Below are 27,082 nucleotides of genomic sequence, written 5' to 3'. Positions count from 1 at the left end.
ACGCTCCTCAGTTTTTCACAGGACCAAGTGCTTTTATGAAACCCGTTTCATCTTTACAGTCATCCTATATGTAGGCATAACACATGTTTTAAAGTAATGGAAATAGACCCAGAGAAGTGAAGTGCCTTCCCCAAGTCCCCATGGCCAGTAAGGAGCATGACTAGACAGGACCTGGGGAACTGAATCCACCTATCCCTGACTCCAAAGCCCATGCCTTGTGTCCCATACTGAGATGGACACTGACAGGTGACAGCAAAGATGTCAGAGAAGGGAGACACCAGGCCTGAGGCAGGTGGCTTCACCTTGCTGGGTGGGGCCCCTGGCAGTGGACCTGGTCCTCATTTTGTGGGACAAAATGTTCGATTTGTCCAGGAGAGCCAGAGTGAATTAGCGTCAGGGCGACCGACTCATTGACTCCAGTTCAGGAGAGAGTATTGAAGTAGAAGGCCAATCTATTATTTTTACAGTGGGAGATCTAGCTTTCTAATACTGGCGATGCTTATGTCTGATATACAAGACACATACTTTAACCTCCCCCACCCACCTCCATTCCCAGCATTTCCCTGGGAAACTAGAAAATTGTTTGAAAGTTAGGAAACCACACTAAAAGAATGCGGACACTATAGTGATGCATAGGTTACCAGGTAAGGTTACCAGGGAACAAGGTATGTGCCAAGTGAGCAGCTTGAGTTCATCTTGCATGTAGTGAAGAGCTGAGGATGAACAAGGAAAAGACATGGTGAGATTAGTGCTTTGCGAAGATCCACCTCTCAAGGAGTTTGGGGAAGAGGAGGGAGGCTAGATGGAACTAGAGGGGGAAGGACGGCAGTTCAGGGAGGACTCTAGTTCTGATTTTCTTTCTTAGGATGAGAATTACATGTGTGCATAAGAACTGAGGATAAGGATGAGAGAGGGAGAGGGAATGAGTAATCCTGGAGGGGGCAGGAAGGAATTGGTCTTGGTCAGGAGGAGCAGCCCGTCCTCTGGGACTGGGGGAGGCAGTGGATGGAAACAAGACGGCGGGGGTGGGATGGAGAGTTACACTTGATGATCTAATTTCTTTGGTGAAATAGGTAGACCACTGGCTGAGAATGAGGATGACTGTGGTTATGATCGGGCCTCAGTGTTCAGGATAACGGAAGACGGTTGGGCAGTGCTGAAGTGGAGCCACAGAGCACGAAGGACAGAGCAACAGAAGCACTCTGTCCCAGAAGCTGGTGGGTAAGAGGAGCATCATCAGTAGAGAACTTTTAATCACAACGAACGACTTAAAGTTGGTCTTCTTTTTTGTGATCATTAAGAGCCAGCAATTCTAGACAATGTCACTGATAAAATACTCCTCTCAGGAAACATCTGCTGGTTAAAGTTTCAAACAATTATGCTTTAATTTTATATCTATAAACTTCAAATCTGCATGATGTTACTTATCCCTCCATGAACATTGTATTCCTCACGGAAGTTATCCCAGAGAACTCTCGGTTATCCTGCTGACCCTGACACACACATGGCCCCAGCTGCACACATTTGTTTGGAGAGTAAGTTCCTAAGAGTTCAGAACTGGTGAAGCTGTGGGTCTACAGCTCTGGTGGTGCCAACATCACTGCCGTTAGCAGGACATTCGAGATGGACTGTGACAACACAATTACCGTAGAGATGAAGAACCAGAACTTGAGTCACTCTACATGCCGACTTGGACATTTTGCTTTTGTTTAAAATCTAAAAGAGCAAAACAGTGTGAGACAGCTAAGGTAAAAAAAACTTTGGTTTGGAGAGTGAAATTTGTAGTCAACTCATGAAATGTTTAACTCAATTTGAACATCTTTAAAATGGAAATCTATTCTTTTTTTCAATTAATTATTTTAAAACAGAAGAACAAAGAAGAAAATACTTATTATTACTGCAAATCATTTTGTTGCAATAGAAGAAGGTGGTATAAAAAACAATCCCCAATACACTAGCATCACCTCCAACTGGGGTCTTTTTTTCAGTGGTGTTCTGATGTGGATGGTAGGACTGGGACACGGGCTAGCAAAATGCCCAGTGCCCACAGCCTCTTTCTGAGCTAAGAATTGTTTTTACCTTTTTAAGGTTTATATGGCCCACAAAACTTAAAAAAACGTATTCTCTGACCCTTTGTAGGAAAAGATTGTGAATCCCTGGACTATAGTGTTGATTCTCATTAAAAATTTGCTGGGAACCCAGGATGCCTGTGGAAGAGCAATTTAATGGATCTGTTTGGGGGCTCACCTTGACTTTTCCTTTCTCCCGTGCCTCATTCTTGTTATTATTTTCATTTTTTAAATGATTGTGTCCTAAAAGGCCACCCAATTTCTCAACCACTACACTTCCTGCCCATGTTGCTGTTCTCTGCCTGGGTCTTTTTCCACCTCTTATCTCCAGATTGCTGGGAGTCATAAAACGCTACCTTATCATGTAATTTCCCCATCTTGTCAAGTTATCTTTAGGATCAAGTCCAGACTCCCCCTGGAAGCTGCCAGGTCCTCTTCTCGCATTATCTGCTGCCCCTGCCCCATCCCTCCTCCCTTTGCACTTTGCTCTCCAGCTTCCCAACCTTGGCACAGTCTCTTAAGCTTTTGTGCATGATCTTCTCTTCATCCGTCTTTCAGGAGCACACTTCTCTCCTAACCTCCTGGTCCTCTTCTGCTCATTTCTCAAGATTCAATTAAGTTATAAGAGTGAACTCTTGAAACAGTGAGGACTCTTCCCACCCCTGCAAACATCTCTAACATCCAACATTAGGGTACATGTTAAATAAACCAATCATTATACAGCCATGCGATACACGTCTGCCATCAAAAATAAAATTGTACAAGGCTCTCTGAAGACACACAAAGGTCACCAAAAGGGGTGATTATACTTGGGGGTTACAAAATAGGATTGTGTGCAGTCATCCCTATATGCTGTTGTTAAAAATATGTAGGATTGCAGTGAAACAAAGAAAAACGTTGATGGAGATTATTTTTGGATGATGGTCTTCAAGTAATTTTCCCTCCTTTTAGTTTATCTTATTGATAAAAAAATTTCTAAATAAGCATATATTAACTTCATGGTAAGAAAATAAAGGTCCCGCTCTTTGTCTTTTAAACATCATCTGGATCAGCTTCTTGTCTCCAGTAGATTAGTGGCTAAATTGTAAGAGAGAAATAAAAGAAGAAAGACAATTCAAGAGGCACTTCCCTTAGGCAGTCAAGTCTGCGTTGGGCTCTACCTAGGCTTCTGCGTATATCTGTCTCTACCCTACTCTCCCCCAACAAAAGGATAGACTTTCTAAGGACAGAAAAGGGTGGGGAGCCTTGCTTTCCAAAGCTCACAGCTCAGAAAAGAGCTGCACTTTCAGAAGGGCCTGGACGATGAACTTAGGAAGGTTTCAGGAGGGGTGCTCGGTGTCTGTGTTCCCTCTGTCCCTGCTAGTTTCATGCAGAATCCCTACGAGCCAGAAAGAAGAGAACCAGGCAGCTTGATAAGGGATGCGACTGGCCTACATGAGTAATAATGTCGTTTTATAATCTGTGGGACACTGTTTAATAAAATAAAGCAACACAATTTGGCATTTTCCTAAAGCCCATCTAAGAAAGACTTTGAAATAATATTGTGAAAATTATAGTTTTTCAACTATGAGTGGAAATAGTAAGCATTTTTCTAAGCAATGTTAGGAACTTTATATTCTTCCTGAATTATTTATTTTATGGGTTAAGAGATGCAGTTGCCATTGAACTGCTCTGGACAGTTCCAGTTTATTTGTTCATAAATAAATGGTGTTGAATGGCATTTAATGCGCAAGTTTTATTCAAGAGGCACAGCCGTGCATGTAGAATATAGTATCAAACGGAGCATTGGTGGGAAGTGGGGGTGGGTAAAACCAAGTCCTATCAGGTCCTCAGGAGATCCTTAAAGAGATACCCGGCAATAGAGTCATCTGCATTTCACGTTTAAATCTCTCTAAAAATAATTTGTTTTGACTAGTCATAGTTAACTTATTGTCCAACCAGATTAACTTAAAGAAACAGAAGACAACAGAAAAATAAACGTCTATCTCCGCCACCCACAAGTTTGCTTTTAGCATTTTAGCATTTATACAATTGTAAGATACAAAATAATCGTTTGAGTATCATAATCTTACTCTACACCTGGTGGAAGGGAGCGAGAACTGGGAGAAGGTTCTGGACTGCTCTTCTGCCCCCAGGCTCCAAGTCTTTCTCCACCATATGGCCTCCCAGCACCTTCTCCACATCCTGTAAAATGACCATAGTGTGTGGCACCCTGGGGTAGATGAAAGCAGTGAGTTACCCGGCTTCTGCTAAGGAAAAGTGTCACACACTCTAGCCTGGCCTTTTGGAAGCTCAGCATTTAACAGGGTCTTGCACTGAAGAAGGTGAAGGAAGAAAATGGGGAGAATATGGGAACCAACATTTTCCACTTGCCCCAGATACGAGTTCATGAGCAGTGAAAAAGAAATCATAAACGGGGGAAATGAAGTAACACCTGCAGGCTATGAAATGGAGGTCAGGTACGTATACACGTGTTAACAGGCAGGAATGACAGTAATTTTGAGCCTGCCAGAGTCTATCAGAGATTAACACTAAATTAAAATGTCCACAGCTTTGCTACAAGATTAAGTTGTGTCAACAAGCATTCATTTTAAATGTGGCTATTGTGACTAGATTAGCACAGGGTGAGCTCTTTATAAAGGACAGGCAAAGGGGAAAGTGCCAAGTGAAAACGGAAAGAGCAGGGACGGTAGCAGATTCATTAGATGCAGGTGGCTGGTGGGTCCCCCTTTAGTCTGACTCAAGTTTTTTGCCCTGTGGACCTGGTGTGCACAGGGAATCTTGGGCCTTTAGAGGGCGCCCTTGAGGCCAACAGGATGAAGAGGCTTGGAGCCCCCAGGGCTGGGGAGCTAAGACTGCGTAGAGAAGGCAGCGCAGGAGAAGCCTGGCATCCCAGCTGGGCTCACGCTGCGCTGGGGTAACCAAACACCAATGCCTTCTATGGGTCAGGGGCTATGCTGGGTGGCTTCTCCACAACGAATCCTGTCCAGTTGGTAGTAATACTCCATTTCACAGATGAGAAAACTGACGCTATTTGTCGAACGGAGACATGAAGCTTAGAGAGGTCAAACTAGCAGGTAACTGGAGCCCAAATCTGAACCCAGGTCTGCAAGATCCCAGTGTCCATTTATTCTCTCCCCACCTCCCCAATAAACTCTCTTCCCCGGTGCTCTTTCCCCCACCCCACACGGCCAGACAAGGCGAAAAGGAATCTTTCTAATCCTCAATAATACGCCTCACTTATCCTCGCTAATGAGCCTGAATCAACTTTTTCGCGGGAAGAAAACGGCTTAATCGGTAAGCACAGCTGAGCTCCTAAAACGCCGGCAGTGGCCCTGAAAACGTTCGGCCCCGAAGTGGCCGGCCTGGGTCCCTCGCCCCAGTTTTGTCCCCGCTTTCGTCCTGGTGGCGTCGACCAGACCCTTCCCAGGGGACAGATGTGCACGCCCCAGGCTCGCCCCCCGGAGTCCCGCCCCGGGCCCCCCCTACGGGCCCCGCGTTCTCGCCTTTCCCCGCACCCCGCGGCCCCGGCACGCCGGGGACACCCTGGCTCCGCGGGCAGCCTGCGCGGGAGGCGTCCGGCACCCCCGCAGTGCCGCGGACGCGGTCCCCCCGCCGCTCCATCGCCGCCCAGTTGGAGTCCCCCAGGGGCCGCGGGGCGAGGCGGGGCTCCGGCCGGGCGAGAGCAGGCGCGCGCCCCCACGCCCCGCCCCGCGGAGCCTCGCCGCCGCCCCGGAGCCCCCGGCCGGCGGCCCTGGCTGCGCCGCGCGGGCAGCCCCCCAGCCCCGCCGGGGCCCGCGCCGTCCCTCCCGCGCGGCCTCGTTGCCCCCGCGCCGCCGCGGCGCGGCCTCGGCGCACTCACCGCCGGCACCCCGGCGGCCGCGGCCTCCCTCGGCTATCGGCCGCTTTCCCCGGGGCCCCCGGCGCGGCTGCGCGGCGAGGTCTGCTGCAGGGCCGCCGGGCATCCCGGAGCTGCGGGCGCCCGCCGCTCGGCTCCCCGCGGGCTCCGGGCGCTCGGGGCGGCTCTCCCCGGCTCCCCCGCCGCTCGCCGCCCGGGGGGGCGGCGTTTCCAGCTCAAGGCCTCAGTCCGTGCGGCTCGAAGAAGGGTGCGGGTGGAGGTGCCCGAACCTAACCTGAGCTTTCTTCCAATCGGTGCAATTTCGAATCTCCACGCTCGTTCATTCCTATACCGGCTAATTCTGGTTTGGCAGAAAAAAATTGCAGTCACCTCACGTGCACACTCTTGTGGCCGGTTGAAGTTTATAGCTTGGGCTGCGGCTCGCTAATGCTGTGCACATGCACGCCTGGAGGAAGGGGCCTGAAACCTCAGCCAAGGCTCGGGGGACACGAGACGCGCCTTCCGTTTCTCTGAGATAACGGAGAAGTGACGAAAAAGGTCTCACCTGTGTCTGGGCCACAAAATAACGGCAGTTTTAGGTGGACGAGTAGGTCGGGACCTGCTGCACGCCTGGCCTAAGAGGACTGACCATCCCATATCCACTGCCTCCTCCTGGTTCCCTCATCTCCCTGCTTTCCCGTATCTGACTGTGGTCCCAACCTACATTCCGGGGCACCAGGCACAGATTTCCTTTCCATGTGCACCCACCCTTTTCCCAGCACAATGCTTTGCCCACAGAATGTTTGCAATACTTCTTACGAGAATGTACGAGTAAGTGAAGCCAGTGCAATTTTTTTTCTTACCTGAAGGACTTTGTGATAGTTTCCTATTGCTGTTGTAAAAAAGTGCCACAAACCGAGTGGCTGAAAACAACATGAATTTAATACCTTACCCTTCTGGAGGTCAGAAGTGTGGGATGGCGTTGGCAGGGCCGTGTTCCTTCCGGCACCAGGGTCCAGAGGATGCCCGTGTTCCTTGGCTCCTGATCAAGTCTTCCGTCTTCCAAGTCAACGGCATCACCTCATTCCCTGCCTTTCTCCCATGGCCACATCACCGTCTCTTATACTCTGTCTCTGTCGTCCACTTTTAAGGGCCCTCGGGATTACACTGGGCCTACCCAATGGTAATTGGGTTACTGGCTAATCCAAATAATCTCCCTGTTTTAAGGTCAGCTGGTTACAAATCTTAATGCACTTGCAACCTTAATTCCTCTTTTGCTAGGCAAAGTAGTGTGGTGACAGGTTCCAAGGATTAGGATGTGGACCTCTTTAGGGACCATTATTTTACCAGAGGTTTCCTTCTTTCTTCCTTTACCCCCTTCCTTTCTTCTTTTTCTCTCTTGCAAAAAAGAGTGATCAGATGTATCCCATGCAAAGGTGAATGATCACTTTGCCATTTCGTATGTCAAATCTCGATGAAAAAATAATTGCAAACATTGTGGCAAGTTGTGGCTAAAGAGGACATTTTGGTGAGGGACTAGGTGTTTGTGGTCCGTCCGAACCTTTGGCTTTGGCTGATCAGAACATGGCAAATAGATGGTAAGCTGTCTCTTGGGCTGCCCTCAGCTGTCACTCATTTCAGCCAGGCTTTTGACAGCAAGTCAAGATTGGGGTTCCTTGCAAGTTTCTCCTGGGCAGATGATCCATCTTGTTGAAAAGAGGTCTGTAAGATTTTTAAGTCTGTTTTATTTATTTTTTCCTTGGTGAAACCTTATAGATTTATTGAAATATATTGATGTATTATGAACTGTACATATTTACACGTACAATTTGATGAATTTTTGCACACATCTATGGAACCATCACATCAGTGAAATAAAGCCAAAATGTCCCCTGTGCTCTTTGTGATCTAGTGCTCACCCCATCCCCACATCCCCAGGCAACCTCTCTGCTCTCTGAGAAGCTTCTACTCTGAGCAATGTGTACTTCACATCTAGAATGCCTATAGAAGGCTTTTCTTTTCTTTCTCCAGCTTTATTGAGGTATAATCAACAAATAAAATTGTATATATTTAAAGTGTACAAGATAATGATTTGATGCATGTTTACAATGTGGAAGGATTGCCACAATCAAGTTAATTAACACATCCAACACTTTACAAATTCACCTAATTATTTTTGTGGTGAGAATGTTTAAGATCTGCTCCATTAGCAAATTCAAGTATATAATCCAACATTATTAACTGTCATCATTAGATCCCCAGAACTTAGTCATCTTATAACTGAAAGTTCATACCCTTTGACCAACGTCTGCCCCATTTCCCCATCCCCCAGCCCCTGGCAACCACCATTCTACTGTTTCTATGAGTTCAACTTTTCTTTTTATAGATTCTACGTATTAGTGAGATCATAGAGTATTTGTCTTTCTCTCTCTGGCTTATCTCATTTAACATAATGTCTTCCAGGTTCACCATTTTGTCACAAATGGCAGGATTTCTTTCTTTTTTTGTTACTGAATAATATTCCATTTTCTTTATCCATTCATTCATTGATGGACACTTAGGTTGTTTCCATATCTTTGCTTGTAAATAACGCTGCAATGAATGTGGAGTGGAGATATCTCTGAGATACTGATTTCCTTAGAAGCCTTTCTGGTAAATCATTTTGTTTCCACAAGTGTCATTGCTCTTACATGCCTGGAGGGCTCTCACTGATACAGGTAGACTGGGAGCAGGCGTAGAGCAGGGGGGTCTGGGATCCATGGGTTGGTGTGTCTGCGGTGAATGAATAGAAGTCCACTCTAAATTAGAATGTAAAAGACAAGCACTAAATTCTTTTCATGAATCTAAAATAGAGGGACTGACATTATTTACTGATTTTTAGGCAAATAACATTATCTCTTGATTTTTTTTTTTAGGCAAATCACGTATTATCCCATGATAGCAATCTTACATTTAGCTGAATTGCATCAGGTAGTAGTAACCTTGCCCCTTAAGATAAAATGATTCAAATGCTGTCTCTAAAAGCCTTCCCTCTGAGTTTTTTTTTTTTTGTAGATGACTATTTTTTATTGAAGGGTAGCTGACACACAGTATTACATTACATTAGTTTCAGATGTACAACATAGCGATTCAACATTTATACACATGATAATTCTAGGTGCCAGCTATCACCCTACCAAGCTGTTACAATATCTTGACTATATTCCTTATGCTATACATTACATCCCGGTTACTTATTTATTTTACAATTGGAAGTGTGTACTTTTTTTTTTCTTTTTTGTGAGGGCATCTCTCATATTTATTGATCAAATGGTTGTTAACAACAATAAAATTCTGTATAGGGGAGTCAATGCTCAATGCACAATCATTAATCCACCCCAAGCTTAATTTTCATCAGTCTCCAATCTTCTGAGGCATAAAAAAAAGTTCTTACATGGAGAACAAATTCTTACATAGTGAATAACTTCTTACATGGTGAACAGTACAAGGGCAGTCATCACAGAAACCTTCGGTTTTGTTCATGCATTATGAACTATAAACAGTCAGTTCAAATATGAATACTCATTTGATTTTTATACTTGATTTATATGTGGATACCACATTTCTCTCTTTATTATTATTATTTTTAATAAAATGCTGAAGTGGTAGATAGATACAAGATAAAGGTAGAAAACGTAGTTTAGTGTTGTAAGAGAGCAAATGTAGATGATCAGGTATGTGCCTGTAGACTATGTGTTAATCCAAGCTAGACAAGGGCAATAAAACATCCACGTATGCAGAAGATTTCTCTCAGAACAGGGGGGGTGAGGTTCTAAGCCTCACCTCTGTTGATCCCCAATTTCTCACCTGATGAACCCCCTGCAACTGTGCCTGTCTTAGGTTGTTCCTCCCTTGAGGAATCTTACCCGTCTCTGGCTAACCAGTCATCTTCCGGGGCCATACAGGGAAATGTAAAGTTGGTAAGTGAGAGAGAAGCCTTATTGTTTGACAAGGTTAGCTTTTTACTTCTTTGCATATTTATGCCCTGTGGCTTCTATGCCCAGCATTTGTCTTGAGGTATCTTTACCACTTGGAAGAATTATGATACTCGGTAAATTCGATATGAGGCACGAATTCTATTTAAGGGTTGTAATTAGGAAGGAAGAAGAAAAGCTATAGAAGTAGCAGGCAGAAGAAAACATGGGAAGATTGATTATTTCTTTGACATATCTTCTTGTAGAGTAACTTCAGCATGTATAGGTTTTAAGCTACTACTTAAATTGCGCACACACATTAATATAATAGGAGTATAGTTACATAACCAAAGCATATCTGTAATTACCAGCCATCTCCAGTGAAACCAAGAAAACCAGTTAGGCACCTTAGGCATTTGTGAAAACTTATCTGTGATATGGTGGATATTGTCCAACTGAACTTGAACAGTCTGAGAGAAATCAGACAAATTAAAACAACCCCTTCCTGGGGAATGTTCACATCCCTTATGTTCTTTTAACAGTAAATAGTCTGTAGTTGTAAGATTTTGGAGCGCTACAATTTGCACTTCTCCTAATTCTTGATTGAGTTCCAACAGTATAGATCCAGTCAAATTTGTTGTTTTACTGTATGCACAGGCCAGCTTAGATATCTCCTTCTTCATTCCCATGGCAAGTCCAGGAACTGGTGGGATGAGTGCATCTACAGCTGTAGCAGTGTGTGGATCTTTGTTGGGGTTTATTGATGATCATCTTCTGGCATGAGTCCTCCAGAGAGTGCTGATGTTGGAAGTTCTCTTTCATATCGTATCTTAGTTCATTTTCGGGGTAGCCCAATTAGGCTTTGATCCTCTGTATAAACACAAACAGACCCTTTGGCTACACTTTTATATGCCCTTTATACCCTTGTGTAGAACTCATTGGAGGTTACCACACAGGGACTGCCTTTTTTTTTTTTTTTTTGGTATCACTAATCTACACTTACATGACGAATATTATGTTTACTAGGCTCTCCCCTATACCAGGTCCCCCCTATAAACCCCTTTACAGTCACTGTCCATCAGCATAGCAAAATGTTGTAGAATCACTACTTGCCTTCTCTGTGTTGTACAGCCCTCCCTTTTCTCCCCCCCATGCATGCTAATCTTAATACCCCCTACTTCTCACCCCCATCCCTCCCTACCCCCCCATCCTCCCCAGTCCCTTTCCCTTTGGTACCTGTTAGTCCATTCTTGAGTTCTGTGATTCTGCTGCTGTTTTATTCCTTCAGTTTTTCCTTTGTTCTTATACTCCACAGATGAGTGAAATCATTTGGTATTTCTCTTTCTCCGCTTGGCTTGTTTCACTGAGCATAATCCATGTTGCTGCAAATAGTAGGATTTGCCCTTTTCTTATGGCTGAGTTGTATTCCATTGTGTACATGTACCACATCTTCTTTATCCATTCATCTATCGATGGACATTTAGGTTGCTTCCAATTCTTGGCTATTGTAAATAGTGCTGCGATAAACATAGGGGTGCACTGATCTTTCTCATACTTGATTGCTGCATTCTTAGGGTAAATTCCTAGTAGTGCAATTCCTGGGTCAAATGGTAGGTCTGTTTTGAGCATTTTGATGTACCTCCATACTGCTTTCCACAGTGGTTGAACTAACTTACATTCCCACCAGCAGTGTAGGAAGGTTCCCCTTTCTCCACAGCCTCGCCAACATTTGTTGTTGTTTGTCTTTTGGATGGCAGCCATCCTTACTGGTGTGAGGTGATACCTCATTGTAGTTTTAATTTGCATTTCTCTGATAATTAGCGATGTGGAGCATCTTTTCATGTGTCTGTTGGCCATCTGTATTTCTTTTTTGGAGAACTGTCTGTTCAGTTCCTCTGCCCATTTTTTAATTGGGTTATTTGTGTTTTGTTTGTTGAGGCGTGTGAGCTCTTTATATATTCTGGACGTCAAGCCTTTATCGGATGTGTCATTTTCAAATATATTCTCCCATACTGTAGGGATCCTTCTTGTTCTATTGATGGTGTCTTTTGCTGTACAGAAGCTTTTCAGCTTAATATACTCCCACTTACTCATTTTTGCTGTTGTTTTCCTTGCCCGGGGAGATATGTTCAAGAAGAGGTCACTCATGTTTATGTCTAAGAGGTTTTTGCCTATGTTTTCTTCCAAGAGTTTAATGGTTTCATGACTTACATTCAGGTCTTCGATCCATTTTGAGTTTACTTTTGTATATGGGGTTAGACAATGGTCCAGTTTCATTCTCCTACATGTAGCTGTCCAGTTTTGCCAGCACCATCTGTTGAAGAGACTGTCATTTCGCCATTGTATGTCCATGGCTCCTTTATCAAATATTAATTGACCATATATGTCTGGGTTAATGTCTGGATTCTCTAGTCTGTTCCATTGGTCTGTGGCTCTGCTCTTGTGCCAGTACCAAATTGTCTTGATTACTATGGCTTTATAGTAGAGCTTGAAGTTGGGGAGTGAGATCCCCCCTACTTTATTCTTCTTTCTCAGGATTGCTTTGGCTATTTGGGGTCTTTGGTGTTTCCATATGAATTTTTGAATTATTTGTTCCAGTTCATTGAAGAATGTTGCTGGTAGTTTCATAGGGATTGCATCAAATCTGTATATTGCTTTGGGCAGGATGGCCATTTTGATTATATTAATTCTTCCTAGCCACGAGCATGGGATGAGTTTCCATCTGTTAGTGTCCCCTTTAATTTCTCTTAAGAGTGACTTGTAGTTTTCAGAGTATAAGTCTTTCACTTCTTTGGTTAGGTTTATTGCTAGGTATTTTATTTTTTTTGATGCAATTGTGAATGGAGTTGTTTTCCTGATTTCTTTTTCTGTTGCTTCATTGTTAGTGTATAGGAAAGCCACAGATTTCTGTGTATTGATTTTGTATCCTGCAACTTTGCTGTATTCCGATATCAGTTCTAGTAGTTTTGGGGTGGAGTCTTTAGGGTTTTTTAGGTACAGTATCATGTCATCTGCAAATAGTGACAGTTTAACTTCTTCTTTACCAATCTGGATTCCTTGTATTTCTTTGTTTTGTCTGATTGCCATGGCTAGGACCTCCAGTACTATGTTAAATAACAGTGGGGAGAGTGGGCATCCCTGACTAGTTCCCGATCTCAGAGGAAATGCTTTCAGCTTCTCGCTGTTCAATATAATGTTGGCTGTGGGTTTATCATAGATGGCCTTTATTATGTTGAGGTACTTGCCCTCTATTCCCATTTAGCTGAGAGTTTTTATCATGAATGGATGTTGAACTTTGTCAAATGCTTTTTCAGCATCTATGGAGATGATCATGTGGTTTTTGTCTTTCTTTTTGTTGATGTGGTGGATGATGTTGATGGACTTTCGAATGTTGTACCATCCTTGCATCCCTGGGATGAATCCCACTTGGTCATGGTGTATGATCCTTTTGATGTATTTTTGAATTCGGTTTGCTAATATTTTGTTGAGTATTTTTGCATCTACATTCATCAGGGATATTGGTCTGTAGTTTTCTTTTTTGGTGGGGTCTTTGCCTGGTTTTGGTATTAGGGTGATGTTAACTTCATAGAATGAGTTTGGGAGTATCCCCTCCTCCTCTATTTTTTGGAAAACTGTAAGGAGAATGGGTATTATGTCTTCCCTATATGTCTGATAAAATTCCGTGATAAATCCATCTGGCCCAGGGGTTTTGTTCTTTGGTAGTTTTTTGATTACCGCTTCAATTTCGTTGCTGGTAATTGGTCTGTTTAGATTTTCTGTTTCTTTCTGAGTCAATCTTGGAAGGTTGTATTTTTCTAGGAAGTTGTCCATTTCTCCTAGGTTTCCCAGCTTGTTAGCATATAGGTTTTCATAGTATTCTCCAATAATTCTTTGTATTTCTGTGGGGTCCATGGTGATATTTCCTTTCTCATTTCTGATACTGTTGATTTATTTTGACTCTCTTTTCCTCTTAATAAGTCTGGCTAGAGGCTTATCTATTTTGTTTATTTTCTCGAAGAACCAGCTCTTGGTTTCATTGATTTTTGCTATTGTTTTATTCTTCTCAATTTTATTTATTTCTTCTCTGATCTTTATTATGTCCCTCCTTCTGCTGACCTTAGGCCTCATCTGTTCTTCTTTTTCCAATTTCGATAATTGTGACATTAGACCATTCATTTGGGATTATTCTTCCTTTTTTAAATATGCTTGGATTGCTATATACTTTCCTCTTAAGACTGCTTTTGCTGTGTCCCACAGAAGTTGGGGCTTAGTGTTGTTGTTGTCATTTGTTTCCATATATTGCTGGATCTCCATTTTGATTTGGTCATTGATCCATTGATTATTTAGGAGCGTGTTGTTAAGCCTCCATGTGTTTGTGAGCCTCTTTGCTTTCTTTGTACAGTTTATTTCTAGTTTTATGCCTTTGTGGTCTGAAAAGTTGGTTGGTAGGATTTCAATCTTTTGGAATTTTCTGAGGCTCTTTTTGTGGCCTAGCATGTCGTCTATTCTGGAGAATGTTCCATGTGCACTTGAGAAGAATGTATATCCTGTTGCTTTTGGATGTAGAGTTCTATAGATGTCTATTAGGTCCATCTGCTCTACTGTGTTGTTCAGTGCTTCCGTGTCCTTACTTATTTTCTGCCCGGTGGATCTATCCTTTGGGGTGAGTGGTGTGTTGAAGTCTCCTAGAATGAATGCATTGCAGTCTGTTTCCCCCTTTAGTTCTGTTAGTATTTGTTTCACATATGCTGGTGCTCCTGTGTTGGGTGCATATATATTTAGAATGGTTATATTCTCTTGTTGGACTGAGCCCTTTATCATTATGTAGTGTCCTTCTTTATCTCTTGTTACTTTCTTTGTTTTGAAGTCTATTTTGTCTGATATTAGTACTGCAACCCCTGCTTTCTTCTCGCTGTTGTTTGCTTGAAATATGTTTTTCCATCCCTTGACTTTTAGTCTGTACATGTCTTTGGGTTTGAGGTGAGTTTCTTGTAAGCAGCATATAGATAGGTCTTGCTTTTTTATCCATTCTATTACTCTGTGTCTTTTGATTGGTGCATTCAGCCCATTAACATTTAGGATGACTATTGAAAGATATATAGTTATTGCCATTGCAGGCTTTAAATTCGTGGTTACCAAAGGTTCAAGGTTAGCCTCTTTAGTATCTTACTGCCTAACTTAGCTCGCTTATTGAGCTGTTATATACACTGTCTGGAGATTCTTTTCTTCTCTCCCTTCTTATTCCTCCTCCTCGATTCTTCATATGTTGGGTGTTTGGTGCTGTGCTCTTTCTCGGAGTGCTCCCATCTAGAGCAGTCCCTGTAAGGTGTTCTGTAGAGGTGGTTTGTGGGAAGCAAATTCCCTCAGCTTTTGTTTGTCTGGGAATTTTTTAATCCCACCATCATATTTGAATGATAGTCGTGCTGGATACAGTATCCTTGGTTCAAGGCCCTTCTGTTTCATTGCATTAAGTATATCATGCCATTCTCTTCTGGCCTGTAGGGTTTCTGTCGAGAAGTCTGATGTTAGCCTGATGGGTTTCCCTTTATAGGTGACCTTTTTCTCTCTAGCTGCCTTTAAAACTCTTTCCTTGTCCTTGATCTTTGCCATTTTAATTATTATGTGTCTTGGTGTTGTCCTTCTTGGATCCTTTCTGTTGGGGGTTCTGTGTATTTCCATGGTCTGTTCGATTATTTCCTCCCCCAGTTTGGGGACGTTTTCAGCAATTATTTCTTCCAAGATAGTTTCCATCCCTTTTCCTCTCTCTTCTTCTTCTGGAACCCCTATAATACGGATATTGTTCTTTTTGGATTGGTCACACAGTTCTCTTAACATTGTTTCATTCCTGGAGATCCTTTTGTCTCTCTCTATGTCAGCTTCTATGCGTTCCTGTTCTCTGGTTTCAATTCCATCAATGGCCTCTTGCGTCCTATCCATTCTGCTTATAAACCCTTCCAGAGTTTGTTTCATTTCTGCGATCTCTTTTCTGGCATCTGTGATCTCCGTCCGGACTTCATCCCATTTCTCTTGCGTATTTCTCTGCATCTCTGTCAGCATGTTTATGATTCTTATTTTGAATTCTTTTTCAGGGAGACTGGTTAGGTCTGTCTCCTTCTCTGGTGTTGTCTCTGTGGTCTTTGTCCGCCTGTAGCTTTGCCTTTTCATGGTGATAGGAATAGTCTGCAGAACTGGGACGAGTGACGGCTGGAAGGACTTCCTTTCTTGTTGGTTTGTGGCCCTCCTCTCCTGGGAGAACAGCGGCCTCTAGTGGCTTGTGCTGCGCAGCTGCGCGCAGACAGGGTTTCTGCTTCCTGCCCGGCTGCTATGGAGTTAATCTCCGCTGTTGCTGTGGGCGTGGCCTGGCTCGGGCAGCTACTCCAAAATGGTGGAGTCGCGTTGGAGCAGGAGCTGCTGGGAGGCTATTTATCTCCGTAAGGGGCCTCCCTGCTCCCTGCAGCCCAGGGGTTAGGGTGCCCAGAGATCCCCGGATTCCCTACCTCTGGATTAAGTGTCCCGCCCTGCCCCTTTAAGACTTCCAAAAAGCACCCGCCAAAACAAAAAGACCACAAAAAAAAAAAAAATTTAAATTAAAAAAAAAAAAAAAGGTGGCCACTCATTTTTCTTTATTCTCTGGCGCCAGCCTCAGGCATCTGCTCACTGGTCTTGCTGCCCTGTTTCCCTAGTATTGGGGTCCCTATCCCTTTAAGACTTCCAAAAAGTGCTCACCAAAACAAAACAGCAAAAAAAAAAAGAAAAAGGTGGTCACTCGCTTTTCTTATGTCCTCCGACACCCGGCCTCCGGTGCCCGCTCACTGTTCTTGCTGCCCTGTTTCCCTAGCATCCAGGGCCCCCTGGGCACGTACTGTGTCTGCACTCTGGCCCGGATGGCTGGGGCTGGGTGTTCGGCAGCCCTGGGCTCCGTCTCCCTCCTGCTCTGCCTGCTCTTCTCCCGCTGGGAGCTGGGGGGAGGGGCGCTCGGCTCCCGCGGGGCCGGGGCTTGTATCTTACCCCCTTCGCGAGGCGCTGGGTTCTCTCAGGTGCGGATGTGGTCTGGATATTGTCCTGTGTCCTCTGGTCTTTATTCTGGGAAGGGTTGTCTTTGTTATATTTTCATAGATATATGTTGTTTTGGGAGGAGATTTCCGTTGCTCTTCTCACGCCGCCATCTTCTGATCCTATCCCTTCCCTCTTAGTTTTAATCATGCGTTCAACTGGTTACATTACTCCACATCGGAGTTGGAGTGAGACTAAGAGTTTGGACAATCTGTGCCTTAATTTTGGAGGCTTACTGGCATGGATTAGGCATGGTGGAATAACATCAGCTCCTAAGTTTGCTAGTACAGACTGTTGAGGGTTTTAGAGGAATACCCTAAAGTTTCCCTTGACTCCCTCAGTTTCATAGCCAGTCCGAATGCGAACATGACCTGAAAACCAGCTTATGCCTGTGAAAACCAGCTTATCCCAGGGACATCCGTCTGCCTACCTCTCGGTGTAGAAGGCAGCCCTGCCCACACCACCCCAGGGTTAAAGAAGGGAGTTGGTGATGCTTAATTTCGTGTCAGCTTGATTAGTAAGTGTGGGTGAGGAAGTGAAGAAATTGGAATCCTCATATACTATTGGTGGGAATGTACATTGATGCCGATGCTTTGGAAACCAGGCTGGCAGCTCCTCAAAAGTTTAAACATGGAATTAATCATGTGATCCAGCAATTCCACTCCTACTTTTATACCCAAGAGTAATGAAAGCATATGTCCACATGAGAGCTTGTGCATGAATGTTCACAACAGCATTATTGGTAATGTCCAAAAGTGGGAACAACCCAAATGTCTATCAACTGATGAAGGGATCAATAAAATATGACACATCCATATAATGAAATATTATTCAGCAATGAAAAGAAATGAAGTACTAACACATGCTACAATATGGAGGAGTCTAGAAAGCATTAGGTTAAATAAAGAGGTCTGTCCCAAAAGGCCACATATTGTGTGATTCCATGTGTATGAAATGTCCAGAACAGGCACATCTATAGAGACAGAAAGGAGAGTAGTGCTTGTCTGCAACTGGGAGATGCTGCAGAGGAAATAGTGACTAAGTGCTAATGTCTGTTAGCAAGGGGTGCAGGGCTTGTTTGGGTGGGTGAAAATCTTCTAAAAGCAATTTTGGTGATGGTTGTTCAAGTCTGTGGATAAACTAAAAACCACTGAATTGCAAAATAAAAACAACCCCAAAAGCCAATCCCCCCATAAAAGATATCCCCCCTCCCAAACTGACTAGAGTGGACATACGTGAACTAGATCTGGGAATGGGTTATGATCAAAGCATGCTGATGAATCTGCTTCTATGTACCTGAAGTCCAAGGTACAGTGGGTTAATTCTGTTCTTTTATTTAAATGCCTTCTTAGCCTTGTCTTCCTTTAATGCCTCACCTTAGCCTCTTAAGCCTCTTCCTTAGCCTGTGTTATTAAGTAATAATATCAAGGAAATCATGGTTATGATGAGCCAGTTATACATTTGTCTAATGCATACCAATAGAAAGCCTATGTCCTGCTTCCAGGTTCCTGCAGCCTCCCCCCTTCCTTGCTGCCTGAACATACCCCCCTGATGGGCATGCTGCTGCAGAGGCCCCCTGTCTTCCTGCGAGTCTGCTTCTTGAGATTGTGAAGGAAGGCCATGTGCTTTTCCAAAGGGAACTTAGAAAAGAACACGAGGGAAATCCCAAGAACTTCAGGTCTGAATTTTCTTCCTGGGCCAGGACCTCCCCAGATTTTATCCCAAAGCACCAATTTCTCCTGCCCCAGGTGGTTTCAAGCTTACATTTACCATGAATTCAAATTCAGAGAACAGCTTAAAGGTGAATAGATACATAGCAAAAGCAGTTATATGTTTCTGTCTTTAGTCTTCCAAATTACTTATATTTTTTCTTTCTGCTAAAAATAACCAATATCCTCATGTAGTAGCATATGATTTCATAAGAGTCGAAATTCTAGAAATGCCAGCTCGGTCACCCACTTGGAAATTAAACACTTTCTTACACATGTGTCTTAAAAGAAGTAATGCTTAATTCATGGAAGTTGTGTGATAGTTTTGTTGGATAACATTATAAATGATTTATTTTAACTTTAATAAAATAAGTGATGTTAGCAATTCATTAAAACTTTCTTGCAGTGATGGGTTTTTCTTCTTTTAACCAATATCCATCTTCCTTATAAGTTGTTTGCAGATCAAATCTTATTTAAATGCTCACACTGGTGATTCGCCAGACATACCTGGTAAATCCTTCTGAGGCTAAAAAAATACTCATACTGATATATACCAGCTTTTGTGTTTCATAGGTTTGGATTTAAATTTTGTTATTTCCCTTAAAACAGAGCAACTTGTAGCTTATACGATTTAAAAAATATTTTGAGTGTCAAAAAAATGGATCATTGCCATTAAACATCCAGGCTCCATATGCAGAAGTCACCTCCACCGGCAATTTCTTTGAGCAGGTCACCAAACAGGACCAAGTCTGGGACCCCATGAACCACGATGAGAAAGAGCTAGTGTTTTCTCTCGTTAGCCTTGATTTTAGTGTGCTTTCTTTGCAGGAGCAAATGTATCTGATGACGCCAGTTGAAGATGTAAGATGTGGATGCCACTAACCTAAGAGGACAGAAGACTGGATGGAAGCACTTGAACGGTTCTCTTCTTGGGGGACAAGTGTATTATCTGGTAAAATTAATGTAAGTGGTTGTAGGAAAAGGTATAGTTTAAGGAAGGATCAGTAGACAGGTTCTTTTATTTTACATGGGAGGAGGATGGTTCTCTTTTCTATGATCATTTTTGGTGGATTTCATATACTTCTGCCTTATACCTTGAAGCTGGACAGACAAATCTAGGAAACCTACTAGCCAGAGATTAATCAGAATGGCCTACAGCTCTTCAGCCTTACTGTAGCAAGGTCCTCGGACCCCTTTGCTCTGTTCTGCCCTTGACCTTGGGTCTTCTTCCATTCTGTTTCCTACCTGACTCTTGCTTATGTTGACTTGGCCTTGTGTCTCAGATCCTGTTTTTCTTTTCACCTTGATGACTAGTTGGACTTTCAGTGCCCTCTCTGGGACACCCGTGGCTCTTCCAGCCTCAAGCTGGGTCTGTAATCTTGTTTGCAAAACATTCCCCAGCTGGACCTCCAAGGCTCCACCGCAGGAGAGGATCAGGTGATTTCAATGTTCTGTGAAGGCCAAAGGCCAGCATTAGGAAACTCCCAGGGCTGTGTAACCAGTGATTATGAAAACCCGGTTGCAAAGCAGCAGAGCATGTGTGGCGGAAGCTAAGAGCACACAACATTTGGCATTTTGGTTGTGAGGTCAGTCTGGCGAAGCTCCTCCCTCTGTTTCTAAGGGGCCTGGGTGTTAGCCCTAGAGTGGCTATGATAACAGTATTACATCAAAGGATTATTGTGAGGATTACATAAAATTGTGCATGTCAAGCACCTCGCTCGGCACCGTGCTCAGCATGTAATCGCAGGACTTGATTCTGGTAATGATAATGGTGTCATCCAAGAGAAATCCGCCTCCTAGCAGAGTTCTTTTGAGAGGCAGCGTAAAGTAGTGGCTGGACTCATGAACCCCGGAGGCTTGTCGCCTGGATTCAGATCCCAGCTTTCACCTCTTGCTTCACCTCTTAGTGAGGTTGCTCAGCATCTCTCCACGTCAGTGTCATCTTGTGTAAATTGGGAAGGAGAAGGAAGGGGAGGAAAAGGTCTACTTCTTGGCTTGTTGTGGGTGTAAATGACTGAGCTCACATAAAGTCAATTGACACGTGCCTGCCAAGGCGATGCATTGAGGACACAGCACCCCGTCTGTGAGATGATTGACAAAAAAGTACATAATCTATGTCTAATTATGAGGAAACAGCGGACAGACCTGAATGTCAGAGACATTCCAAAAAAAATAACCGCCCTGTGTACTTCAAGGAGTACTCTTCAGCGTCATGAAAGACAAAACGAGGCTTTGGGAACAGTCCAGGTAAAAGGAGCTGGGAGAGACATGGCTACCCAATGCCACGTGTGATCCTGGATTGCTTTGACCGACTGAAGGGCACCAATGGGCCAAATCGAATCTCCGGATCTGGAGATTAGGTGATACTGTCAAAACTTTGTTACATTTTTTATTTTGAAAATTATACTGTGTTTATGTAGGGGAATGTCCTTGTTTTTAGGAAATGCTTACAGAAGTATCTAGGAGTAAAGAAGAGTTAAAAAGTATGTAAAGTCCTAAGAACAGTGCCTGGTACATGGCCCCACACGGAGTGTTGGCTGTTACTTGCTAACTGGATTTTTCTGGTGCTGAATTCCACTTAGTATCCGAAGGTGCTGCTGTGGCCTTCATGGACAGTGTTGCAGGAATCTGGCTGATCTCACTGCTCTTTCTTTTCCTGGATCCCAGCTCTTGGCTTTGGATCTCATGCAGTCCTAGAAAATACAGGAGAGCTCTAAGGAGTTGCCTTTTCTCAGACTTAACATCTCTGTTCTTCTGAGTTCCCCTGCCCTCTCCGCCTCTCTCCATGCCCCTTTATGGGCCTTCGTTTCGTGCATTCGGACTGTGGGAGGTGACCCCACCTCGGGCACCTGGAGCAGAGTGGGGTGGGCAGGACTGTTCTGCCTCGGCAGAGCAACCCCGCTTCTTAAACCCAGAAGGTAACTTGGACAGATCGAGAGATGCTCCGCTGAGGAAAGTATCCCCCAGAGATATTCTTAACTTTTACAATTCCCCTCTTCCCTGGTGGGATGAGGTAATCAGGTAGAATATGGGGGAAGGGTGTCAAATAAAATGCCTACCCAGGCCATACGCTGGTTCCCAAGTCACTGTCTGAATAGCTTTGTAGGGACCAAAGATGGCCAGGCAAGGGCAAGAGAGCTCTTTCCAAACCCTGTCCTGCATGGTGGCTAAATCCTGAACCAACCCTCAGTGACTTCCACCTCGGGGTGAGTGGACTGAATCACTGGGTTACCTTGGTTGCTTGGCAGCTCCTACAGAAAATACAGTTACCCAGGCTGCATGGTAGGGAAGGCCCACATTCTGTATGATGTGTAAGTAACCTAGGGTCCTACCCACCCTGATCACCGTAGGATCATTAGGATACAGGGAGTAAAATGAGAACACGCACACACACAAACATGATGTATGTTCTTTTAAAACTCCAAAGAGAGAGGTTTGCCAATGGGAAGGTTAAAAAAGGGGTGGGACCCTCCTCGATTTGTATAGGCCTGAGACGAATGAGAGAGGCGTTGTTCCTACAGGTCCAGTTGGTTGCACAAGTAGGAGGGGGCGCTTCTTGGGTACTGGGACGGTCTGTCGGAATGGTTTGAGGTCATATCTCCCAGGGAGTGGACGTGCAACCAGTAGTGACCATGTGCATGTCCAATCCTTTCAGTCCTTTGAATAGCCAAGAACAGTCTCAGGAGTCAAAGAGTCTTTAATACCTCTCTCTAATTTATGAAGGCAGAGAGCAGACTTCAGGCTTACAGGCACCAGCAAGTAGCCCTATCTAGTGGGAGCTGAATAACCTTGTTTTATTTTCATTTATTTATTTACGGCTTCCTTTAGTTTTTTAATAGTTATTGGCAATAGTTTGGAGAGCTTACCGTGTGCCTGGTTAGGCTGTCACACTGGACGAACCTGACAGGGACCCCTGCACTCACGCAGTGTGCATTCCAGGGGAGAATAAAATATGCAATAATTCAGGTGGTGACAGGTGTCACCGAGGGCAGCCAAGGGGGCTGAGAGGAGCGGGGAGAGGACTGCTTTGCTCTTTTATACATTCAGGTTGGTCTTGACAAGTGGGAGATTTGCTTTCTCTTTCCACAAGTGATATGACATTTCCTTTTAAAATAAAATTTAAGTTAAAGCCAATTTCATTTAAAGAAAATTATAAGTTAGTAATTGTTCAGCAAGATGGTACACAAATAACTGATATTCACAAGCATTCCTCTAAGGCAGTGGTTCCAAGCCTTGGCTGAACCTTAGAACCACATGTCAGTGGGATTCTAGGCCGTCAATCCTCACTCCACACCAGTTGCCTCAGAACAATCAGCCAAACAAGTGCCCATCCCCCAACCCCACAGGGGTTTACTTTTTGGAGAAATGGAACTGGAGAGGGTGCAGACTCAGATACCATGCAGGGCAGAGGGTGGGGCTGTGGATCCAGACAGAGAGCTGGAGGGAGGGCTGCGGGGAGTCTGCTTCCTGGGTGGTGAGATCCTGCTCCTCAGACACCAGCAGTCTGGCTTATATTTCCCAAGCAAGGTTCTTCTCTGGAGAAACTGAATGGGCCCAAGAAGAATGATTTGCAAATAATGATGTTTTGGGGGTACCTGATGAAAAAGTTGGCTTTCTACCCAATAATAACCAGTAAAACATACGCTTTGGCATACCCTCCCTCCAAGAACACAAAGCTTCTAATCAGCTTTCCAACAAAGGATGGTAGGAAGGAATTCCAAATCCAAGCACGCTAAGTTAATTGAGTTTCAAGACGTTGGTACAGCAGAAGAACTGGAGGGATGGTCCAGCTGTGGGTTAGGCAGGTCACACCGTGTAGCAGCTGGTAGGCGGTGCCACTCAGCTGGTCCGCCATTGGTGCACGCTGGCTAACGAAGATCATAGTGTTTGCAGTGAGCCTAGCACTATTCTCAGATCTTTATGTATTATTTTAATCCTCGCACCTCCCTGAGGGAGATACTATTATTTCCCCATTTGCAGGTGAGTAAGCAGAGTTAAGGAACTTGCTACATTCACACAGCTGGGATTTGGATCAAGGCCTCTGGCTCTGGAGTCCCTGCTCTCCACCGCTGCAACATGCTGCCTCCAGTTGGCTACACATTTCTAAAGTAAAAAAGAATCTTGGGGATGCGCCCCTAGGTTCCTGTAAGGCACCCCCGGGTTCAGGTTGCGTTGAAGAACAGGTGTCCCAGTCTCCCTAACCAGCTGTTTAAAGACCTCCTTGACCTGACCCCTGAGCACTTTTCTGGCATCATCTCCTGATATGCCTCTGTGCCATCAGTGATCCAGGCTCAGGGGGTTTTCCTCAATTCACGCATTTGTGTTTCCTTGTGCTTTTTGCTTCCTTGACCTTGAATACCTTCTGCCTCTTTACTCAAGATAATTCTTTTTTGTTGTTGTAACTCAACTCAACCCAGCTCCTTCAGATCAAAGTGCCTAGGACCTGTTCTGTGTGCCCAGGGGATTTGTGCACCTCTGCTACTCTGGAGGGCACCTCTGCTGTTTGCCCCTGCCCCGTGGTGCTCTTCCTTTCTGCTAACAGCCGCCTGGGTTTCCCTGGTCGAGCTGCCCAGAGGTGAGCTGCTCTCCCAGGATCCATGCCCATCCTTTTGGGGCATTCTTGCTCTCTGAACATAAAATTTGACTTAGGAACGGACTCATGACCCAAAACAAGCCAACCACTCCCAAACCCAGCACTTTGGCTCTACCTCCGGGGAAAGAAGCATTGTTTGCTGGACTCTCTAAGCTGGTAGGACCCAAACCTCAAACTGCGGGCAAGATCTTTTGCTGCCTCACAGGAGCATAGGGTGGGTGCACAATCTAAGGCTAAAGTCAACACAAAGAGAACAGAGTCAAGAGGTGGAGAAACAAAACAACGGTGCCCTCATTTGAGCAGCTGGGCTCAGCCATGCTTTCCAGAATTTCCTGTGCTTTCCTGGTACATAAACCAGTGTGAGCTCTTGAGCCGGCTTGAGTTGAGGTTCATCCCTTGCAAGCCCGAGGATCCTCAGTCACCCACGGTCTGAATGCCTTGTATTCGGATGGATCCCCTGGCCCTCACGTGTGATTGATTTCGGGGGTCGATATACCAGGAATGCTGGGATGAGTGGCCCTTCTTGCTGTGTGTCGGAGGGTCCTGGTCTGTCCCAGAGGCCTTGGGTGCATCCCCCAGTGTGCTGTCTTAGCTTATCTTCAGGAATTCAAACTTTCTCTAACTGCTGACAGCAAAGCCGTTGCTGTGGGCAAACATCTTTTCGCTTGTTCAGTTAGAACCACGGCTTAACAGCCTCCTTTTCTTAGAAAACTCTGCCTCGGCCTTGGGGATGAGAAGGGGATGATCCCTCCAGCAGCTTGCCTCAGGGCACTTTAAAGCATGGCAGATTGGCAGTGGACGCTCTCTCTGTTTTGTTTCAATGTAAACAGAAGACCCACGGGCCTGAGAAGTGTGGAGAAACTGGGGAAGAGAAGAAAGAAAAAGCCTCAGCACCAAGGCCTGAGGTTCAGAATTTAAGGAACATCTATGCGCAGGTCAGTCCAGAGCAGTCGTCAAGCAAATTGTGTCTTTGGAACCCAACCTGTTCCTAGTTCAGTGCATTGTCCCCTCCATGGGGGCTTCTTGTCCAGCAAGCTACTGAGCTCAGCTGGCCTCTCTGCCCCTTAACCTTAGACTGTTGGAAATTACGTTCCTCATCCTTGGGCGCAAGGACGCACCCACCTCCTGAGCCTCCAGGGTCTTAGTGGCCCTTATTCCTGGTCACGGAGCTGGATCGGCTGGTAAGTCTCAGATGGCGTCACACCCTGGGGATTCAAGCCCTTCTGCTGGAAGTGCCCACTCTCCTCCCCCTGCCTCAGCTCCTGCCATGTAGCCCCTGGGCTTCTGCATGTCTTGAGCTCCAGCCAGACTGTCTCCTCCTTCTCTAACCCACCCCCGGCTCTGAACATGACTTTACTCTTTTCTACCTCGGTGTCTTTTGTCATATAATTCCCTTTTCCCGGAATGCCCTTCTCCCCCATCTTTTCCTCCAGGTCCACTGCCTTCATCAAGGGCACCTGACCCTCTCCTGTCACTCGGCGGGGGCGTGCTCCGTGCTCCTTGAACTAACCCACCGCCTGGTCTGTGCCTTCGCGGGGCATCTATCACATTCTAGCTTGTGGTTTCGCTGTTCAGTTCAGGTTTCATGTTCTCCACTAGACTTTTCAGAGATCAGGTCTGTCTTGCTCATCTTTGAAGAGCAGCACCGGGACGTGGTTATGACCAGGACTCTGGAGCCAGGATGCCTGGGTTCGAAGTGCAGCCCTGCTGTTCACTGACAGTGTGACCTCGACATTTAACATTTCCGGTCTTTGTTTTTCTGAGTAAATAGGAATAATAGTAACACCTGCGTCACTGCGTTGCTGTGAGAATTAAATAAAATAACATACCCATAGTGTTAACTACTGTTAGCCCCCTCCTCTTCATCTCAAGCTCACTCATTCAACAGAAAGCCACAAAATGCTGTGTGCGCAGTGCTCTGGCAGTGGGGTCGCAGTGAGGGGCTGGCCAGGTCTCTGCCTCGGGAGGCTCTTGCTGCAGAAGGGGAGACCTGTAAACAAACAGACGACCTGTAAAGAAACAGGTAACCTAACGAGATAGCGATAAAGGCAGAGAAGCGACAAGTGGAAAGATGATGTGCTAGAGAGAGACTCGGAGGCTATGAGATGTATTTTCGATCTCCCTTATGTGATACAAATCGTGGATGTCTTGCGCATTCCCAGTGCTCAAAAACATTCAGGAAAGATGAATAGATGAATAAACAATGAGTTATTATATTTCCCCAAGGGCTTTATTTTCACTGATTCTGGAATCTTGAGGAGCTCTTATGGCTCAGTGGCTCTCGGGCCTCTGACAGAGGTGGGGTTGGAGAAGGATACTGTGGACAGGGGCCCCTCCTCTGCGCGCGCCCCCTTCCGGGCACTGCGGGAGCCTTGGCCTCAGGTCAGGCCCCAGTTCTGCTGAGGCGGACCTCCGGTTCAGATGCTTGGTTCTGGCCGAGTCTCCCAGCCCCAGCCAACTGGCAGCGAGGTCTACTTCGTGGGCAGTGCAGGGGCCATGGTCAAAGAGGCGCCACCCCCCCTTTCTTTTTACGTTCCTGCAAAGCCCATTAAGGACGTGTTTCTGGGAATCAGGCCGCCCTTATGCCCAAGGGCGGACCCAGCCCCTTTCCCACGCGGGAGCACACCTGGAAGCTTCTCCCCCCTGAAACCACCTCCATGGACCTTCGAGAGCTTATCTTTTGAGGGCGTTCACAGCAGTTCTTACTCCCTGGACGCCGCTGGGATAGACCACAGTTCCAACCGTGGTAGGCTAAACACAGGTTGGTTTCTTGGTTTCTTAGCAGAGAACAGAGAACTGCGGAGAGAGATTCGGGGCAGGGCATTTGGATAACGGACGAATGTACCGAGAGCTTGAGATGCTTCCGG

The 27,082-nt window shown here is 45.2% G+C and overlaps 1 protein-coding gene and 1 long non-coding RNA gene across 7 annotated transcripts in view; one reads left to right on the top strand and one right to left on the bottom strand.

Annotated features, from left to right (window-relative positions):
* SLC16A14 (solute carrier family 16 member 14) overlaps positions 1-6,690 on the bottom strand; it is a 27,483-nt gene extending 20,793 nt beyond the window's left edge. For 2 of the 4 annotated variants that reach the window (XM_057503458.1, XM_057503456.1), the window contains exon 1: positions 6,473-6,690. In XM_057503458.1, coding sequence (XP_057359441.1) covers positions 6,473-6,564 — 92 coding nt within the window. In that variant the 5' untranslated portion in view covers positions 6,565-6,690. The other 2 variants (XM_036912975.2, XM_036912986.2) reach the window with 2 other exon arrangements.
* Positions 4,789-27,082, top strand: LOC118926313 (uncharacterized). Of its 3 annotated transcripts, none has more exons than XR_008998153.1 (4): positions 4,789-5,366; positions 19,451-19,585; positions 20,818-20,982; positions 26,998-27,082. It is a non-coding gene; the product is annotated as an uncharacterized LOC118926313 (long non-coding RNA). The 3 variants fall into 3 exon arrangements; XR_008998151.1 differs by lacking the exon at positions 4,789-5,366 and adding an exon at positions 6,633-6,738; XR_008998152.1 differs by lacking the exon at positions 4,789-5,366 and adding an exon at positions 6,633-6,738 and having other exon boundaries at positions 19,451-20,208.

Source organism: Manis pentadactyla, chromosome 6 (genome assembly GCF_030020395.1).
Source record: "Manis pentadactyla isolate mManPen7 chromosome 6, mManPen7.hap1, whole genome shotgun sequence".
NCBI classification, from domain to species: Eukaryota; Metazoa; Chordata; class Mammalia; order Pholidota; family Manidae; genus Manis; species Manis pentadactyla.
This window is presented reverse-complemented; position numbering and strand designations above follow the sequence as displayed.